Source organism: Macaca thibetana, chromosome 20, assembly GCF_024542745.1.
Source record: "Macaca thibetana thibetana isolate TM-01 chromosome 20, ASM2454274v1, whole genome shotgun sequence".
NCBI lineage: Eukaryota > Metazoa > Chordata > Mammalia > Primates > Cercopithecidae > Macaca > Macaca thibetana.
This window is the reverse complement of record NC_065597.1, coordinates 32,575,932-32,596,673: the sequence shown is the minus strand read 5'-3', so window position 1 is coordinate 32,596,673 and position 20,742 is coordinate 32,575,932. Positions and strand designations below refer to the sequence as shown.

At 52.6% G+C, this 20,742-nt stretch overlaps 2 protein-coding genes across 7 annotated transcripts in view; both read right to left on the bottom strand.

The window, feature by feature from the left end:
- The window catches only part of SPG7 (SPG7 matrix AAA peptidase subunit, paraplegin), a 65,286-nt gene extending 62,975 nt beyond the window's left edge, over nucleotides 1-2,311 (bottom strand). For all 4 annotated transcript variants that reach the window (XM_050772901.1, XM_050772902.1, XM_050772903.1 and 1 more), the window contains exon 1: nucleotides 2,057-2,311. In XM_050772901.1, the coding sequence (XP_050628858.1) occupies nucleotides 2,057-2,236 (180 nt within the window). In that variant the 5' untranslated portion in view covers nucleotides 2,237-2,311. The remainder of the gene's footprint in view (nucleotides 1-2,056) is intronic.
- RPL13 (ribosomal protein L13) overlaps nucleotides 1-20,742 on the bottom strand; it is a 192,983-nt gene that overhangs the window by 68,488 nt on the left and 103,753 nt on the right. The window lies entirely within an intron of this gene.

Here is a 20,742-nt window from a genome sequence, read left to right as displayed (position 1 = left end):
TGACCAGGCCACTGCACTCCAGCCTGGGCGACACAGCAAGACTCTGTCTTCAAAAAAAAAAAAAAAACACGGAAGAAAGAAAACGAAACACACAAGTGCACTGGCTGCTATCCCATGGCCTGAAGCTTCTGCAGGGGAAAGGGAGCGGCACAGCTCTCCAAAGGCCCACAGTGGCTGCCCAGACCCAGGGCTCCTGCTGTCACCAGAAAGTGGCTCTTTGTAGGACGTTTCCAGGTACTAAACCAGTTAACAAGTATATACTTTCAGCGTTCTCCTTTCAAGATAAACATTTTCGCATTTAGATGTGTTTTATGGCCAGGCACGGTGGCTCACGCCCTGTAATCTCAGCACTTTGTGAGGCCGAGGCGGGCGGATCACAAGGTCAAGAGATCGAGACCATCCTGGTCAGCATGGTGAAACCCAGTCACAGCCGGGCGCGGTGGCTCACGCCTGTAATCCCAGCACTTTGGGAGGCCGAGGCGGGCGGATCACAAGGTCAGGAGATCGAGACCACGGTGAAACCCCGTCTCTACTAAAAATACAAAAAATTAGCCGGGCGCGGTTGTGGGCGCCTGTAGTCCCAGCTACTCGGGAGGCTGAGGCAGGAGAATGGCGTGAACCCGGGAGGCGGAGCTTGCAGTGAGCTGAGATCCGGCCACTGCACTCCAGCCTGGGCGACAGAGCGAGACTCCGTCTCAAAAAAAAAAAAAAAAAAAAAAAAAAAAAAAAAAAGAAAGAAACCCCGTCTCTACTAAAAATACAAAAATTAGCTGGGTGTGCTGGCGCGCACCTGTAATCCCAGCTACTCGGGAGGCTAAGGCAGGAGAACTGCTTGAATGCAGCAGGCAGAGGCTGCAGTGAGTCAAGATCGCACCACTGCACTCCAGCCTGGAGACAGATCGAGATCTCTGTCTCAAAAATAACCTAATAAACAACAACCGAAAAGGTATGGGCTAAGCTCCTAGGTGAGGGCTAAGAGAAGAAAACATCGACCCAAAAGCTCAAGGACACAGGGTCTGGTTTTCGGGAGGAGATGCTATCCTATCCTCAGCAGAACCTGAAACAAGACCTCTCCACAGGCGGTGCTCAATGACTTTCTATCAATAACGTGCCAAGCTACATTACAACAGCAACATGCAGCCACAGGGCATTTTGCGCACACAGAAACGTTCTGGGCCCCCAACTCGGCAGTGACCACCCTAACTGGAAGGCGCTGGAATTCCTGGTGATGGAATCGATCCACAGACGCGGACTGTAAATTATCGCTCCGCTCCGCCGGAAACCGTTACAGGATTCCACTTTAAAACGCCACAGGGGGCCGGGCGCGGTGGCTCAAGCCTGTAATCCCAGCACTTTGGGAGGCCGAGACGGGCGGATCCGGAGGTCAGGAGATCGAGACCATCCTGGCTAACACGGTGAAACCCCGTGTCTACTAAAAAATACAAAAAACTTCGGGAGGCTGAGGCAGGAGAATGGCGTAAACCCGGGAGGCGGAGCTTGCAGTGAGCTGAGATCCGGCCACTGCACTCCAGCCTGGGTGACAGAGCCAGACTCCGTCTCAAAAAAAAAAAAAAAAATACAAAAAACTAGCCGGGCGAGGTGGCGGCGCCTGTAGTCCCAGCTACTCGGGAGGCTGAGGCAGGAGAAAGGCGTGAACCCGGGAGGCGGAGCTTGCAGTGAGCTGAGATCCGGCCACTGCACTCCAGCCTGGGCGACAGAGCGAGACTTCGTCTGAAAAAAAAAACCAAAAACAAACAAAAAAAAACGCCACAGGGAGACAGGTAGAGAACATCCACACATAACGAAAGGGTTAGGAAACCGCACGCCGAGGACTGCGCGGATCCCAGACCCGCCTCTTCCCGGCCCGCCCAGCGCCCACGCTCCCGGGCCCCAACAGTCGCTCCGCGCCGAGGTCCGCAGCTGGAGGATCCGCGGGCCCACAGGCGTAGGCTCCCACACCGCAGGGGCCAGCGCGGCCTCCGACCCGCCCCGCCGGGCGCGGCCGTACAGAGCAGAGCGGGGCGAGAGGTGGGGCCCGGACGCCGCGGGGATTTACCTGCAGGGCTCGGCCTCCAGCCTCGGCGAGGTCCCCCGGAGGCCTGCTGGCCAAGTACGGCCGCCCCCTCCAGGACCCGGCGGGGAACCCTGGACTCCAGCCCGCGCCTGGGCCCCACAGCCGCCCAGGACCCGGGCCTGGACCCCGGCGGAGGGCGCGGAGCAGCAGCAGCACGGCCATGTTGGCCTCAAAGCCACGCCTGCGCGGTCCGCGGGACGCCACGGGGCGCCTGCGCGGCGGGGGTGGGCGGGGCCTGACTAGGCGCCTGCGCGGTCCTCACGGTTCCGCCCCGCCGCACCCCCGGGCCCGAGCCCGCCTCCCTTGCGGCTGCCTGAGGCCCCGGTACGGGGGCGCGCGTCTGCGAGGAGGCCGCGGGTCCCCTGGCTTTTTTTTTTGGACGCCGGCCTTGTATTTCCGGGGCCTGGCGGGTGAATAACCGGCCGGGTCGTGGCTGCGTGGTCGCGCTCCGCCCGCGCCGAGGGGCCTCCCGCCCGGGCAGCCTCCGTCACCCGCAGGGCTCGGTTACAGGCGAGGGCGGACGGCGCGGGCCGGAATCCCACCTGCGAGGAGAGGCCCGCGCTGAGGAGGGCGGCGCGGGAGGCCTGGGGTCGGGAGGGCCCCTGCGGGGCTGAGGAGCACAGGAAGGGGGCGGTTTTCCTGCGTCTTGAGCCTCCCGAGGACGAGGACTGGAGTTGCAGCCGCCGCAGGAAGGGCAGCCCCGGAGGAGGAAGGTCGGGAGGCGGGGAGCGCGCGGCGCGGCCTGGCAGGCGTCTGCAGAGCTCTGACTTCGCAGCGCGCCGTCCTGTCCCCTCGGACTGACTCACCGCGGAGGCGCTTCGGGCCTCGGTCCTGCCCCGGGAGCTGCGCGAGCCCATCGTGGGAAGCCGGGAAGAGGCGCTGTTCTCCTCGGGGTCTGCACTCCGGGCCCGGGCAGGGTCCCTCGTGGGCTCCTCCACCACCCCCACCCCTTCCTCCGTCCGCCTTAGGTCTAGAGCTGACGCCAAGAACTGGAAAGCTCGTTGAGTAGGAAAAGCAAAGACTAGACGGTCTGTCACAGAGGTAGCGTGAGGGTGACCGATTTATTTTTATGCTTTTCTGTGTTCCCCAAATTCATAACAATGAATGCTGAGAACGACAGCCAGCATCACCGAGTGCCTAGCTCCGTGTCGAACACCCATGTCATGCAACCCTATGCAGCAAATACCTCTATTTTACACGGAGGGAAACGGATTCAGAAGCATTGGAAGTAACCTGCCCAGGATCACAGCTCTGAAGTTAAGGCAGAATTTCGGGGCCGGTCTGGTCGGTTTCTGGACCTGCCCTCACTCCACCACTACAGACGAGATTGCAAAGCCTGTAGGCTGCGTGTAATCCTCCCTCTTCCGCAGCCCCGAAACGCTCAGGAAAGTGTGTTCAGTGTCGTGGTTATCCGCCCTCAGCCCTCCAGTGGGCCGGGTGCCTCTGCAGAGGTGCTCGTGGCTGGGGAGGGCCTCCCCCCAACCCAGGGCTAACACTGATTTTCACAACTGAACCGCTTTTCCTTTTGCTTCTTATTGTACAGTCTGCCTTCGCAATGAATCCAACCTTGCCATTTCCTCTTCCACTATTTTTTTCTTTCCCCGATTTAAAGACACCAGGTGGGCCGGGCGCGGTTCCAGACTCCGTCTCAAAAAAAAAAAAAAAGACTCCGTCTCAAAAAAAAAAAAAAAAAAAAATACATCAGGTGGACTTGGTCAGAGGGCTATAACATCGTCCTGCTGTCACCCTCTCTCCAGCCTTGTCCCATGACCAACCTAACCAAACTTCCAAAAGAGTTTTTTGTGTCCAAGAAGTGACCGAGCTCCACAACCCCTTATGCCTGTGCGTTCAGAGGATTTGTGACTTTTTTTTTGAGGTGGAGTCTCGCTCTATCGCCCAGGCTGGAGTGCAGTGGTGTGATCTCGGCTCACTGCAAGCTCCGCCTCCTGGGTTCGCACCATTCTCCTGCCTCAGCCTCTTGAGTAGCTGGGTCTACAGGCGCCCACCACCAAGCCCGGCTAATTTTTTCTTAGTACAAACGGGGTTTCACAGTGTTAACCAGGATGTTCTCGATCTCCTGACCCCGTGATCTGCCCGCCTCGGCCTCCCAAAGTGCTGGGATGACAGGTGTGAGCCACTGCGCCCAGCCGAGGATTTGTGACTCAAAGTCCACACATTTGGATGTGTTTGGGAAGAGTTTTAAGATGTAGTCCTATTAATATTGTCTGAGATAATTTAAAATTGTTTCCTGGCAATTCATCAGAAGCAGTGTGGGGTGTTGGCAAGAGGCCTCCTCTGGGAAAAGAACACTGGGTTCTGTCCTCCTCGGCCTATGACCTTAAGCAAGTTATTAACTTCCCCAAGCCTCAATCTTCTCAGCAGTAAAATGGGGATGATAATTATTTGCAAAGCAAGGCTAGTATCAGCCTTGGGTTTCCCACAGGGTGGTTATAAAGATAAAATGCAATAAATGTGTGTGAGGGCAATTGATGAGCCAGGAAGCCTTGGCATCCAGAGTTATGACTAGGATGTCATGGGAAATGAGGGTATGGGAACAGAGTATTGATGCATTTATTCAAACTCATCTGTTTAGCAACCGTGCTTTGAAGGCTGGCTGCGTCCCAGGCCCTACAGGTGAACCGTGACTCTCACTTTCAGCCCCGGCTGTAGTGGCAGGCAGCAGAGGCTCATGTGGCCTCAAGCAATAGGGGTTTTGTTTAAGGATCCGGGTGCCCCATGGTTTGGGGGTTTTGTTTTTGTTTGGGTCCATGATTTGGATTCAAGAAGAAGGATCTGTAGGAGAGCGGCCTCCCGGGTCTGCTTTTGCCCTCAGAGCCTGCAGCAGAGCAGGACGTTCGCCTTCCCTTCTCCACCCTGTGTGTTCTTTCTGTGCTTCTAACTGCTGCTTGCTCATTTGTACCTCCGCGTCACCCCTCCTCAGCCCTCTGAACTCTGCTCTCGGACTTCCCTTCCCTGCCTGCTCTCTAGAGAGGCAGTCTCTTGGTGACTCCTGGTTTGGGTCAGAGCACGCCTTAGGTCTCTGGATGGCTACCAACCCCAGGTTCCCTCAGCTCTAGCCCCATCAGAGAGGAGGCCTCAGGAGCGCCTAGGGCAGCCCTGGGCTGTGGGAAGGGCAGGTGGGCAGCGAGGAGGCCCCATTCCTTTGTTCCCTGTTAATGCAGCAGCGTCCTGTGCTCTGTCCCTTATTCCTGCTGTCGGCTGAAGGACTTCAGGCAAGCTGCTCTACAAACTCAGTTGCTTCACCTATCAAATAGTATTTTTTTTTTTTTTTTTTTTTTGAGACGGAGTCTTGCGCTGTCGCCCAGGCTGGAGTGCAGTGGCGCGATCTCGGCTCACTGCAAGCTCCGCCTCCCGGGTTCACGCCATTCTCCTGCCTCAGCCTCCTGAGTAGCTGGGACTACAGGCACCCCCCACCGCGCCCGGCTAATTTTTTGTATTTTTAGTAGAGATGGGGTTTCACCGTGGTCTCGATCTCCTGACCTCGTGATCCGCCTGCCTCGGCATCCCAAAGTGCTGGGATTACAGGCGTGAGCCACCGTGCCCAGCCTCAAATAGTAATATTTAACATTCTGGAGACAGAAGTTGATCTTTGGGACTTTTTTTTGGTTTTAAGATCTAGGCTGGCTGGGGCGGTGGCTCACGCCTGTAATCCCAGCACTTTCAGGGGCTGAGGCGGGCGGATCATGAGGTCAAGAGATTGAGGCCATCCTGGCTAACATGGTGGAACCCCGTCTCTACTAAAAATAGAAAAAATTAGCTGGGCGTGGTGGCAGGCACCTGTAGTCCCAGCTACTCGGGAGGCTGAGGTAGGAGAATCACTTGAACCCGAGAGGCAGAGACTCCATCTCAAAAAAAAAAAAAATCTAGGCTTCTGGCTGGGTGCTAAGGCCCATGCCTGTAATCCCAGCACTTTGGGAGGGCACGGCAGGCGGATCACTTGAGGTCAGGAGTTCAAGACCAGGCTGGCCAACATGGTGAAACTGTCTCTACTAAAAATACAAAAAGATTAGCCAAGCGTGGTAGCAACCCACCTGTAGTACCAGCTACTCGGGAGGCTGAGGCATGAGAATCGCTTGAACCTGGGAGGTGGAGGCTGCAGTGAGTTAAGATCGTGCCACTGTACTCCAGTCTAAGTGATGAGTGAGACCCTGTCTTTTTTTTTTTTTTTGAGACAAGGTCTCACTCTGTAGCCCAGGCTGGAGCGCAATCTCAGCTCACAGCTCACTGCAGCTTTGCCTCCCAGGTTCAAACGATTCTCCTGCTTCAGCCTCTCGAGTAGCTGGGATGACAGGCATGAGCCATTGCACCAGACCGACTTGTCTCAAAAAAAAAAAAAAAAAAAAAGGATCTAGGCTTCCTTATTACTATCTGAAGAAATAATTACGTGTTTGCTTCTTTCCAAATTTGGCAGTAATTTAACTTAAAAATTTTTTTTTTTTTTGAGACAGAGTCTTGCTCTGTCGCCCAGGCTGGAGTGCAGTGGCTGGATCTCACCTCACTGCAAGCTCTGCTTCCCGGGTTCCCGCCATTCGCCTGCCACAGCCTCCTGAGTAGCTGGGACTACAGGCGCCGGCCACCTCACCCGGTAATTTTTTGTATTTTTTAGTAGAGACAGGGTTTCACTGTGTTAGCCAGGATGGTCTTGATCTCCTAACCTCACGATCCGCCCATCTCGGCCTCCCAGAGTGCTGGGATTACAGGAATGAGCCACCGCACCTGGCCAACAAAAATCTTTTGAAGCACATTTGCTTCTGCAGTTAGCCTGTTGGTCTCCAGAGTTCCTGTACTGCTGTGCCCATGATGGCCGCCAAAGCTGCACCCATGGTGACTCTTCCTGCTGAAGCAAAGCCCCACAGGACAATAAGGTATGTGTTGAGTATGAGGATGTCTTACATAAAACATGTTACCTTGTGGAATGCTTGAAAACAAACAAGTTCATCTCTGTAAATTTTAGTAAATTTTCTTCCTGAAGCTCTTTCTTGGGGAAAATTACTTCTCATATCACTTGTTAACTGGGCTTTACTCACCCCATGTACAACCAGATTTTATTTTTCTTTAAAGGATGGGGCCGGGCGTGGTGGCTCATGCCTGTAATCCCAACATTTTGGGAGGCCAAGGTGGGTGGATCACCTGAGGTCAGGAGTTGGAGACCAGCCTGGCCAACATAGTGAAACCTCGTCTCTACTAAAAATACGAAAATTAGCTGGGTGTGGTGGCAGGCGCCTGTAATCCCAGCTACTTGGGAAGCTGAGGCAGGAGAATTGCTTGAACCTGGGAGGCAGAGCTTGCAGTGAGCCAAGATCGCACCACTGCACTCCAGCCTGGGCGACAGAGCGAGATTCCATCTCAAAAAAACAAAACAAAACAAAACAAAAAACGCTGGGCGCGGTGGCTCACGCCTGTAATCCCAGCACTTTGGGAGGCTGGGGCGGGTGGATCACCTCAGGTCAGGAGTTCCAGACCACCCTGACCAACATGGAGAAGCCCCGTCTCTACTAAAAATACAAAATTAGCCGGGTGTGGTGGCATGCGCCTCTATAATCTCAGCTACTCGGAGCTGAGGCAGGAGAATGGCTTGAACCCGGGAGGTGGAGGTGGTGAGCCGAGATCGCGCCATTGCACTCCAGCCCGGGCAATGAGCGAAACTCTCTCAAAAAAAAAGAAAAAAAAATGAACTTTCCATCTTTTTTTCTTTTTCTTTGAGATGGAGTTTCGCTCGTTGCCCGGGCTGGAGTGCAATGGCACGATCTCGGCTCACCACCACCTCTGCCTCCTGGGTTCAAGCCATTCTCCTGCCTCAGCCCCGAGTAGCTGAGATTATAGAGGCGCGTGCCACCACACCCGGCTAATTTTGTATTTTCAGTAGAGACGTGGTTTCTCCATGTTGGTCAGGCTGGTCTCGAAATCCGGACCTCAGGTGATCCGCCTGCCTCGGCCTCCCAGAGTGCTGGGATTACAGGCATGAGCCACCACACCCGGCGGAAAGTCCATTTCTGCTAGCAAGAAACCTGTACAGGAATTTGAGCGTGACTAAATAATCATGTATTCCTCAGTGTTTCTTTAGACTGTTGGGTGTTGGACTTTGGACAGGTGTTCAAGGACCTGGAAGGGACAGCCTATGTCCTCTCCACGTGACGGGAATCCCCACGGCCCTGGGCAGTGCATTCCAAGTTCGCCAACGTGGCAACTTAAAACAACAAATACTTATCTCACTCTGTTTCTGAGGGTCAGGAATCTGGGAGCGGCTCGACTGGACCGTTTAGTCTCTTGGACTGGACGAGCTTGCAGTCCAGCTGATTGATGGCCAGGGCTGTGGTCGTCTGAAGCTTGACTGGTGCTGGAGGACCTGCATCGCGTCCAGGGTGGAGAACTCATGCAGCTGCTGCCAGGAGGCCTCAGCTCCTCGTCACGTGGGCCCTTCCCCAGAGCCAGTGACCAGAGGGCAGGAGCCGCAGCCTTTTCTATCCTCAACTCAGAATTGACCGTCACCTCTGCCAAATTGGTCACCAAAACCCACCCTTGGACAATGTGGGAGGGACTGGCTGGGGTGTGAGTATCCGGTGACGGGGTCATGGAGGGCCAGCTGGGCTGCTGAGCATATTGATGATTGTATTGAGATCTGCTCAGCAAGACGTATCCAGGCAGCTCCTCATGGCTCCTGACCATGTGGACCAGGCCCAGGCCCAGCCTTCACAGCCACACTGATCAACTCAGGAACAGAAAGTCAAACCTGTTAAGTCCGTCCTCTCGATTTGTATTTGGAGAAGAGACTTTGCCTTTCGGGTCCCAGAGCTAGAAGGGTGAACTGTGAAGAGAGCTGTTAGCATCTTTCCACCTGGCGAGGAAGCCAGCCATGGCTGAAGAGGACCAGGCCCACAGAGTGGAAAAGAAGGCAGGAGATGAGCGTCCCAGAGCCAGGCCTGTGTCCCTAGATCCAGTCCCTTGAAGGGGCTCCCTTTCATTTCCTCGTCATGAGCCAATCCCCTTTTTACTATGTTGCCTGTCTAAGTCCATTAGCTACTGGGCTGCTCACACTGGCCAGAGGCCTGGGGACCTTCCTGAACATCCCTGGCAAGGCTTCAGAAGCCTCATATGGGTTCAGCTACTAGGAAAGAAGGATCATCTCCGGGCATCAATTTATAGCCTATTCCTAAAAGTAACTAGTTTGAGGTGTCTCGGGTCCCAGGGAGAATTCCTTAGGGGAATGATACGCTATTTGAAGCGAGAAAAGGTTTGCTAGTCTGTGGCTGGTCTCCCAGTTTTATTTTTATTTCTTTATTTTTTGAGACAGAGTTTCACTCGTTGCCCAGGCTGGAGTGCAATGGTGCATTCTTGGCTCACCACTGCAACCTCCATCTCTGGGGTTCAAGTGATTCTCCTGCCTAGTCTCCCAAGTAGCTGGGATTACTGGCGCCTGCCACCAAGACTGGGTAATTTTTATAGTTTTTAGTAGAGATGGGGTTTCACCATGTTGGCCAGGCTGGTCTCGAACCCCTGACCTCAGGTGATCTGCCTGCCTCGGCCTGCCAAAGTGCTGGGATTGTAGATGTGAGCCACTGCACCTGGCCTGGTCTCCCAGTTTTGAATGTGCCATGTAGCCAACAGGATGCTGTGTTTGCTTGTCTCTGGGATACAGCTAGTCATCAGATGGTTGTGTCTTCACCGTTTCATTCCCAGCCAGCCACTGTCAGCTAAACTGCTCCCTGATGCCCGCTGGACAGAACCTGGAGTCTCCCTTGAGGATGGCGGTCTCATGCCATCAGGCCTTATCATTAGGTGACAGGTTATCACTGGCTTGTGGCCGTTGGAGGTTCTCAGCACATCAGCAGTGGATCTGCTGCTCGGGAGTTTCCCATGAACCACATTGGAATTTTGACAGCCACAGCTAACAGGGAAGAGGCTCGGTGACCAGTGACACATCCCGGCCTTTTCTGCCAACACCTAAAAGAAACTCTACTTGGCTGGGTGCGGTGGCTCACGCCTGTAATCCCAGCACTTTGAGAGGCTGAGGGAGGTCGATCACTTGAGGTCAGGAGTTCGACACCAGCCTTGCCAACATGGTGAAACCCCATTGCTACTAAAAAAATGCAAAAAAAAAAAAAAGCCGGGAATGGTGGCACGCACCTGAAATTCCAGCTACTCCGGAGGCTGAGGCAGGAGAATCGCTTGAACGTGGGAGACAGAGGTTGCGGTGAACCAAGACTGCACCACTGCACCCAGCCCGGGCAACAGAGCCAGGATCTGTCGGGGTTTCTGGATGAGAAGTTTTGAGGGGATTGATGAGAAGCCAGTGTGGTTGCAGAGGATGAAGGGACTGGAGACGAAGGATATTTTCTGTAGGATAACAGGGAGTGGCCTGTAACAGATACTTGCCGAGGGACCATACTGCGCTAGGCAGTGTCCTAGAAAACAACAATGCCTGTCCTCAGTGAGCTTCCATTCTATTGAGGGAGAGAACGAAAACAAGCCCAGCAAACAAGGCACATGGTGAGCAAGACAACGAGAGGCCTTGGAGACAGAGTCTGAGGTGCCATAGGCAGGGCAAACTTCATAGAAAAGAGGATTTGACCCAAACATTTAAAAATTTTTTGGAGCAATGTTGCCAAGGCTGGTTTCCAACTCCTGGGCTCAAGCGATCCTCCCACCTCCGCTTCCCAAAGTGCTGGGATCACAGGCGTGAGGCACTGCACCCGGCCAAATGACTAGTTTAGAAAGGGACTTTAAAGCCTTCACTGAGATGTGGTGCGGGAGCAAAGGGAAGCGCATCATCCCAGGACAGAAGAGGCTGCCCAGACAGAGGCCTGGCCAGCCCCATCGGTGTGGCCAGTTGGGAGGGGGCAGGGAGTGCTGGAGAGTCTGAGGACGAGTGTTGCTGAGGACGAATAAAGTCTGTGGTAAAAGCATTACTGGCTGCCGGGAGGAGAATGGACTCTAGAGAGGCCAGAGGTGGGAGTGTGAGGCCAGGGAGGAGGGCGGCGGCTTCTGCAGCAGTGCCAGAAGGGAGGAATCCTGGCAGGACTGAGGCACGGGGCTGGCTCTCCAAGAGGCTCCAGTAAAGCCTGGGGTGTCTTGGTGCCCACTCTGGGCTGCTTTCTCTGATCTGCAGCCCCAGGAAGAGAGAAGCCAGCAGAGGCCAGCATGTGGCTGCTGGTGGCCCAGCTGCTGAGGGGGATGAGGGTGAGTCCCCAGACCAGCCTCTGAAATGCCAGGACAGGGCCACAGATGCCAGGCTCAGTGTGGACGTGGAGCAGGAGGAGGGCTTTCTTTTCGCTGTAACTTAAAGGGCTGGTCTGACAAGGAACAGGTGGTCATTTCCATATAGAATATCCACCCTGGCTGGCCCACTTCAGACCTCCTCACCTGGCGGACCTGTGGACAAACAGAACCACGAGTGAACTCAGGCTGCTGTTGGGATTTTCCTGGGGTGCTCTCAGCAGCCCTCCGGAGACCAGCATGCGTTTCTGGTTTCTGGAACGCTCCGCAAGCTCTGGCTGGGGAGTACAAGGGCTGATCAGGTGAAGTTTGAGATTATCCGGAGATGGAAGGGTACTTTGGCTTTACATACACCTTGAACCAAAGCATGCAGTTTGGGTTTTACCATCCCTGTCCCTTATGTGTGTTTTTTTATTTTTTTATTTTGAGACAGAGTCTCGCTCTGTTGCCCAGGCTGGAGTGCAGTGGCACGATCTTGGCTCACGGCAACCTCTGCCTTGCGGGTTCAAGTGATTCTCCAACCTCAGCCTCCCAAGTAGCTGGGACTATAGGCGCCTGCCACCACGCCCGGCTAATTTTCTGTATTTTTAGTAGAGATGGGTTTTCACCGTGTTAGTGAGAATGGTCTCGATCTCCTGACCTCATGATCCGCCCACCTCAGCCTCCCAGAGTGCTGGAAGCCACCACGCCCGGCCTGTCCCTGCTGTTTTATGTTTTATTTAGCTTGACAGTTTACTCTGGCCTTAAGGCAGTCCTATATGAAGTTACACTTTCGTAAACAGAACAGACAAAATAGAACAAACTCCATAGACTATGTTTGCAACACTTTACTAGTAAATGGAAGAACCGAAGCACTTGTCCAGGAGGATCTGGCCTAAGACAACACCATTACTCCATGGGGCCCAGAGGAGCCGGCCTCCCTGCAGCGTGGAGACGGTGCACAGGACCACTGAGGAATGACTGACAGTAGTTTAAAACTAAAACTGGAACAGCCAGTAGCATTTCTATATTTAACTCATACAAAATATATTCTTTAATGTTTCTGAAAAAAATTTAAACTTGGCAGAGTAAAACCGGGTTTCAGTAATAAAATGTATTAATTTATATGATACTGAGCACCTATGCCCTCTCTGTGTGTTTTTTTTTTTTGAGACGAAGTCTCGCTCTGTCGTCCAGGCTGGAGTGCAGTGGCGCGATCTCGGCTCACTGCAAGCTCCGCCTCCCAGGTTCACGCCATTCTCCTGCCTCAGCCTCCCGAGTAGCTGGGACTACAGGTGCCCACCACCACGCCTGGCTAATTTTTTGTATTTTTAGTAGAGAGGGGGTTTCACCGTGTTAGCCAGGATGGTCTCGATCTCCTGACCTCGTGATCTGCCCGCCTTGGCCTCCCAAAGTGCTAGGATTACAGGCGTGAGCCACCGTGCCCAGCCTCTGTGTTGTTTTGTTTTGTTTTTCTAAGACGGAGTCTTGCTCTGTTCCCAGGTTGGAGGACCGTGGCATGATCATGGTTCACTGCAGTGTTACCCTCCTGGGCTCAAATAAGCCTCACATCCAGCTGGGTTTTTACTTTTGGTAGCGTTGAGGTCTTGCTATGTTGCCTGGGCACTTGCAGTGTTGCCCTCCTCACCTCAAACAATCCTCCCACCTCAGCCTCCCAAAGTGATTCCTCCTTCTTAACATATTAAACATTACCTGTTAAATTTCCTGGAAATGTTATTAATAACATCTTCTGGCTGGGTGCAGTGGCTCATGCCTGTTAACCCAGCAATGTGGGAGGCAAAGGCAGGATTGCTTGAGCCCAGGAGTTCGAGACCAGCCTGGGCAACATGGTGAGACCCTGTCTCTACAAAAAAAAGAAAAAAAAAATCGCTGGGGGTGGTGGCATGTAGATCTAGTCCCAGCTACTCCGGAGGCTGAGGTGGGAGGATTGCTTGAGCCTGGGAGGTCAAGGCTGTAGTGAGCCTTGATTTTGCCACTGTACCCCAGCCTAGGTGATAGAAACCCTGTTTCAAAAAACAAAAAACCAAAGAAACAATTTTTCCAGACAAAGGTATCTGTGAGTTTTACACATTTTAAAAGGGAACTTATCATATGAGACTCATGGCTCACGCCTGTAATCCCAGCACTTTGGGAGGCTGAGGCAGGTGGATCACCCAAGGTCAGGAGTTCAAGACCAACCTGGCCAACATGGTGAAACCTCATCTCTACTAAAAATAGGAAAATTAGCCCAGCGTGGTGGCACATGCCTGTAATCACAGCTACTCAGGAGGCTGAGGCAGGAGAATCAGTTGAACACGGGAAGTGGAGGTTGTAGAGAGCCGGTATCGTGCCACTGCACTCCAGCCTTGGGCGACAGAGCGAGACTCTGTCTCAATAATAATAATAATAATAATAATAATAATGATAATCATCCCTTGCAAGCCCTCTCTAGCTGAGAAATCCTAAAGTACTGTTGAGGATTTGAGGAATGTGTTATTAAACCTTTACTGAATTCAGCACTAGTAAGAAGTTTTGAATTGGCTATCCTGTAGTATAAGCATTCTATTATTCCCAGAACTGGCCCAGCCAGGGGATGGCTGTCATGACGGCTTTAACCACATAACTCAGCTGAATTCCCAAGGGCTGATTTCCAGGGATGGACGGAGCCTCCATGGCCCATAAATCTTCGGCTGCTTCCCAAATCCAAGGAGCAGCTGGAAAGAGTATTGTGTCATGCACTGGATACATCCACACACAGGAGCAGGGACTGGAGTCCTTGCTGGGATGGCGTTTGAGATGCGTTCGGTTTCCTCCCTGCTATTGCGGCAGTGCTTGGCACCGTGTCTCCACCCAGCAGGCACTGGAACCTTTGCTGAATGAGTGCACGACTAATTTTCCCAACTAAGTCCCTGCTTTCTGCAGTCTGCAATTCATTACATAAAACACATCAGGCAGTGTTATGACAGCCTTACTAGGAAAGGTCCTGAGAAGTTTTCTTTTTTTTTTGAGATGGAGTCTCGCTCAGCAGTGGCGCGAGCTAGGCTCACTGCAACCACCGTCTCCTGGGTTTCTCCATGTTGACCAGGCTGCTTTTGAACTCCTGACCTGAGGTGATCCCCCCACCTCGGCCTCCCAAAGTCCTAAGATTACAGGCGTGAGCCACCGCACCCAGCGACTTTTTCTTTTTTTTTTTTTTGTACTCCCAACCTTCCCGGTTGGATTATAAGTATGTAATTTGTGATATAATGAGAAAAAAACATATCATATACTTAGACTTTAAAATGACACCAAAACGGATAGGGCCATAATTAGGCAATAACAAGAAGTGAAAGGTACAGGCTGCACGTGGCAGCTTATGCCTGTGATCTTAATACTTTCAGAGGCTGAGGCGGGAGGGTTGAGTGAGCCCAGGAGTTTGAGGCTGCAGTGAGCTCCAGCCTGGGTGACAGAGCAAGACCCTGTCTCTAAAAAAGTAAAAATGAAAACTAAGGGAAATAAAACGTGCAGGCTGTGGGGTGCTCGCCTGTGGTCTCGGCTACTCGGGAGGCTAAGGTAGGAGGCTCCTTCGAGCCTAGGAGTTTAAGACCAGCCTGGGCAACATAGTGAGAACTAATCTCTGGAAAACAAAAAGAGAAGAAAAGCAACAAAAGACATGTAAATTGGAAAGGAAGAATGAAAATTCTCTCTCCAGATAATATGACTTTTTAAAAGTCTAGCTGTTTACTTTTTTTTTTTCTTTTTGAGACAGAGTCTTGCTCTGTCACCCAGGCTGGAGTGCAGTGGTGAGATTTTGGCTCACTGAAACCTCTGCCTCCCAGGTTCAAGCAATTCTCCTGCCTCAGCCCCCCAAGCAGATGGGATTACAGGCGCCTGCCACCACGCCCGGCTAATTTTTGTATTTTTAGTAGAGATGGTTTTACCATGTTGGCCAGGCTGGTCTAGAACTCCTGACCTCAGGTGATCCACCCGCCTCAGCGTACCAAAATGCTGGGATTACAGGTGTGAGCCGCCGTGCCCGGCCTTTATTTTTTTGAGATGGAGTTTTGCTATTGTCACCCAGACGAGTGCAGTGGCGCGATCTCAGCTCACTGCAACCTTCACCTCCCAGGTTCAAACAATTCTCCCACCTCAGCCTCCTGAGTAGCTGGGATTACAGGCATGTGCCACCATGTCCAGCTAATTTTTGTATTTTGAGTAGAGAAACGGTTTCACCATGTTGGCCAGGCTGGCCTCGAACTCCCGACCTCAGGTCATCTGCCCACCTCGCCCTCCCAAAGTGCTGGGATTACGGGCATACGTCACTGCACCCGGTCTAAATATGACTTTTTAAAAGTAGGTCGGCTGCGGTGGCTCATGCTTGTAATCCCAGCACTTTGGGAGGCCGAGGCCAGTAGCTCACCTGAGGTTGGGAGTTCGAGGCTAACCTGATTAACATGGAGAAACCCAGTCTCTACTCAAAATACAAAAATTAGCCGGGCATGGTGATGGGCACCTGTAATCCCAGCTACTGAGGCAGCTGAGGCGGGAGAATCACTTGACCCCGGGAGGCAGAGGTTGCGGCAAGCCGAGATCAAGCCACTGCACTCCAGCCTGGGTGACAGAGCGAGACTCTGTCTCAAATTAAACAAAACAAAACAAAACAAACAAACAAACAAAAGGCCAGGCGTGGTGGCTCATGCCTTGTAATCCCAGCACTTTGGGAGGCTGAGGCGGGCGGATCACGAGGTCAGGAGATCAAGACCATCCTGGCCAACATGGTGAAACCCTGTCTCTACTAAAACACAAAAAATTAGCTGGGTGTGGTGGTGCATGCCTGTAGTGCCAGCTATTTGGGAGGCTGAGGCAAGAGAATTGCTTGAACCACTGCACTGCAGCCTGGCGACAGAGCGAGACTCCATCTCAAAAAAAAAAAGTCTAGCTTTTTACCTTTTTTCAATACTTTTATATACATTTGAGGTTTATAACATGATGTTATGATGCTGGGCACAGTGACTCACACCTATAAGCCCAGCACTTTGGGAGGCTGAGGATGGGGGACTGCTTGAGACCAGGAGTTCGAGAGAAGCCTTAAAACATAGTGAGACCCCAGTCTCTAAAAAAAAAAAATTTTAATTAGCTGGGTGTGGTGACTCACACCTGTGGTCCCAGCTACTCAGGAGGCTGAGCTGGGAGGATCCCTTGAGCTCAGGAATTTAAGGTTATAGTGAGTCTTGGTCACACTATTGCACTCCAGAGTGGGGGGACAGAGCGAGACCCCATCTCTAAAAGAAAAAAAGAAAAAAAAAAGGAAAAACAAACAAGAAAAGATGGTATATTTCATATTATGTGTATTTTACCACAATAAAAATTGGGGATAAAATAGAACAGAAAATAGTATTTGGCAATAGACACTGCAATTGATAGGGCTGCTGACGAAATATGGGATTTAGAGTTTTAAAAATTGGCCAGGTGCGGTGGTTAACGCCTATAATCCCAGCACTTTGGGAGGCAGAGGTGGGTGGATCACCTGAGGTCAGGAGTTGGAGACCAGCCTGGCCAATATGGTGAAACCCCATCACTACTCAAAATACAAAAATGAGCTGGGTGTGCTGGCGCACGCCTGTAATCCCAGCTACTTGGGCAGCTGAGGTAGGATTGTTTGAACCCAGGAGGTGGAGGTTGCAGTGAGCCGAGATCATGCCACTTCACTCCAGCCCAGGCCACAGAGCGAGACTCTGTCTCAGAACAAAACAAAACAAAAAACTGGGGTGTAGCTTTAGTGACGCTGAGGTCAGGGGCTCCCAGAATATCTGATATTGTTTCATCCCTCAGCTCCCCCTGCTTTTGAGTTCTGGAAGGTGATACCGCACAGTTATGGTAACTGGGAAGCAAGACACATCAAAATGTACTTTGAAATGAGCCTGGGTTCCAAATCCTAATGCTAGGAATGCTGGAAGCTGGGGCTGACCACAGGGCTGAGGCCAGGCCTGCCGGACTCAAACTGAGCTGTCAGTTCTCACCACAGGTCCTGGGGGAGGAGGCAGAGGGGAAAGGCCAGAGGTAGGCCTGCTCCGCCTATTTCTGCCACTTATGGATAAGAGGAAGCAGAAAGAATGCAGGTGGCTGGGCAGCCTCCCTTCACAGTGACCTCTGGCCCATCTGTAAGGAAGAGGCAGAGGGTCCCACTGTGCACGCAGTTGCTGGTGGTCCACAGCAGAGAGTGGGGTGTCATGCAGGAGCAGGACTGTGGAGGAGCCTTGCAAGCCTTTCCTTAGGCGCAAAATGAAGTCTGCACATCCCTTCCCAGAAGGGCGGCTGTCCCACATCTGGGAGAGCCTGGCACTGGGCTCTTCCCCATGGGCCACCACATCTGGGAGAGCATCGTCAGAGGCAGTGCCTGAGTGTTTGGCTACCCAAACTGGGTCTTTCCTGGAGCCACATGTGGCTGAGGTTCAATGAACAATTAGCTTCTTTGTTTCAGGGAAGAGAGACACCCGAGAATGTAAGAACCTTTGTCAGGGACTTAGTTGGGTTCACAGCTCAATCCACAGCGCTTAGGTCAGTAAGTGGTAAGTGGCAGGCTCCGAATCAGTGTCTGCTGAATGAATTCAAGAGCTCAGGGTGGGGCGGGCTGGGTTATAGTAAACACAGTTGCAGAGCAGCAATGGAGGCATCCCGGGGTGGGTACTGTAAGGACCAGGCCTTACCGGGGAGGCTGGGATGCTCTGGAGACGGAAGGTGACGCCAGGAGTGTTTTTCCTAGACAGCACCTGGACCACCTTGGTGCACACTTTTTTTTTTGAGACGGAGTCTGGCTCTGTCGCCCAGGCTGGAGTGAGTGGCGCCATCTTGGTTCACTGCAAGCTCCGCCTCCCGGGTTCCCGCCATTCTCCTGCCTCAGCTTCCCGAGTAGCTGGGACCACAGGCGCCCGCCACCACACCCGGCTAGTTTTGTTTTTTTTGTATTTTTTTGTATTTTTTTGGTAGAGACGGGGTTTCACCATGTTAGCCAGGATGGTCTCGATCTCCTGACCTCGTGATCCACCCATCTCGGCCTCCCAAAGTGCTGGGATTACAGGCGTGAGCCACCGCACCCGGCCTTTTTTTTTTTTTTTTTTTGAGACGGAGTCTCGCTCTGTTGCCCAGGCTGGAGTGCGGTGGCACGATCTTGGCTCACTGTAAGCTCCGCCTCCCGGGTTCACGCCATTCACCTGCCTCAGCCTCCCGAGTAGCTGGGACTACAGGCGCCACCACCACGCCCGGCTAATTTTTTTGTATTTTTAGTAGAGACAGGGTTTCACCATGTTAACCAGGATGGTCTCGATCTCCTGACTTCGTGATCTGCCCGACTCGGCCTCCCAAAGTGCTGGGATTACAGGCTTGAGCCACCACGCCTGGCCAGGTGCACCCTTTTTTGTTGAGACCGAGTTTTGCTCTTGTTGCCCAGGCCTCAGCCTCCCGGGTTCAAGCGATTCTCCTGCCTCAGCCTCCCGAATAGCTGGGATTACAGGCACCCGCCACCATGCCCAGCTAATTTTTATATTTTTAGTAGAGACAGAGTTTCACCATGTCAGCCAGGCTGGCCTCGAACTGCTGACCTAAGGTCATCCACTCGCCTCAGCCTCCCAAAGTGCTGGGATTACAGGCGTGAGCCATTGTGCCCGGTTGGGTGCACACTTCTGAATCTCACTGCAGATCTACTGAATCAGAGTCTCCAGGGTGGGCCCAGGGGACCGCCTTAAAGAACACAAGCATCCCAGGCCAACTATTTGAGGATGCCCCATTGGGGCTCCAGATCAGGGTTTTGTAGATCTGGGGTTTTCTCTGGCCCACAGAATGTTTTAAAAATTAATTGCCCTTAATGAAATGTCCCATCAAAATTTAATTTCCAGTTTGGAGGCTGTGGCAGTGCTGGCTCTCCAGCAGCTGTCCCCACGGCCCCTGGGGTTGTGCTGGCCGCCTGGCCCTCCCCGGCCTCTCTGCATCCTCCCGTTGCTCTGTTTCTACTCAAACTACTATGACAGCTTCCCACCTGGCCTTTCTCCCTTCACGCTGTTTCCAGGGTGACGTTGTAAAATAGGAATCTGATCTTTAGGCCTTGTGTTGAAACCTTCACTGGTGCCCTGCTGCTATTAGGCCAGGGGCACAGCTGCACCCCAATGGCCTCCCTGCTCCTGCTTCCGTCTGGCTGTGGCTCTGGTTTCTGGTGCTGCTCCCCTCGTGCCCTGTACCCATTACCCACGCAGGAGGCCCAAAGAACATCTCAGACTTTAAGTGCACAAAACTCAACTCTTTTTTCACCCAAACCGCCCCTTCCTTAAAGCTGTCTTCCAGGCAATGCTAACCTCACCCTGAACCCTTCTTTTACAGCCCACAATACCTTACCGACTGTCTTCGGTCCAACCGTGGCTCTACTCCATCCACACCCCTGTTCCTGTGCGTTCCTCATCTCAGAGCCATCCTTTCATGCAAGTCTGACCATCCCCTACCTTCCCACAACCCACCTCGGTCTCCCAAAGTCCTGGGATTACAGGCGTGAGCCACCGCTCCCCGCCTCAAAGATTTTCTTTTTTTTTTTTCAGATGAGGTCTCATTCTGTTGCCCAGGCTGGAGTGCAGTGGCGTGATCTTGGCTCACTCCAACCTCCGCCTCCTGAGTTCAAGAGATTCTCCTGACTCAGCCTCCCGAGCAGCTGGGACTACAGGCGTGCGCCACCACGCCCGGCTAATTTTGCATTTTTTTTAGTAGAGATGGGGCTTCACCATATTGGCCAGACAGGTCTCGAACTCTTGATCTCATGATTCGCCCGCCTTGTCCTCCCAAAGTGCTGGGATTACAGGCATGAGCCACCACGTCCGGCCAAGATTTTCTAATTAATGCATTTCCTGGCTTCTTTCCCTTTACTCTGCATTTCTTTTCTCTATCATATAGGTTCTACTTCTGTCGAAATGCAGTTTGCTTTTACCTTAGTGTATTTTCAGATTCTGTTTCCGAGGCCAACTGCCTGCTTATTCATATTAATATTTTGTACTTTAAATTCGCTTGATAGCTGAGCATGGTGGTGCATGCCTGTAATCTCAGCTCCTCAGGCGGGAGGACCACTTGAGCCCAGGAGTTTGAAGCTGGACTGCGCTGACCGCACCTGTGAGCGCCACTGCCCCTCAGCCTAGGGGAAACATTGCCGAGTGCGAGCTTGACTGCTTAGGTTGACGTTTTTCAAATTTTCCCAATGATGAGTATTGTAAGGGCCCAAAATAAAAAAATACCAATGCCTAGTTCCCTCTCATCTAGAATAGTTCAATAGGTGATGATGGGGTCCAGGACTCTGAATTTCGTCCATTTTAGCAGATACTTCTTCCAGTGAGGCAAATATGGAAACCCTTGGATCACCTTTTCACGAACGCAGATCAGCCCATACATTGGCTGTTTTTGTCAGGCGCTCACCCCTCGTCCAATGACGTGACTAGCTGTGGGTG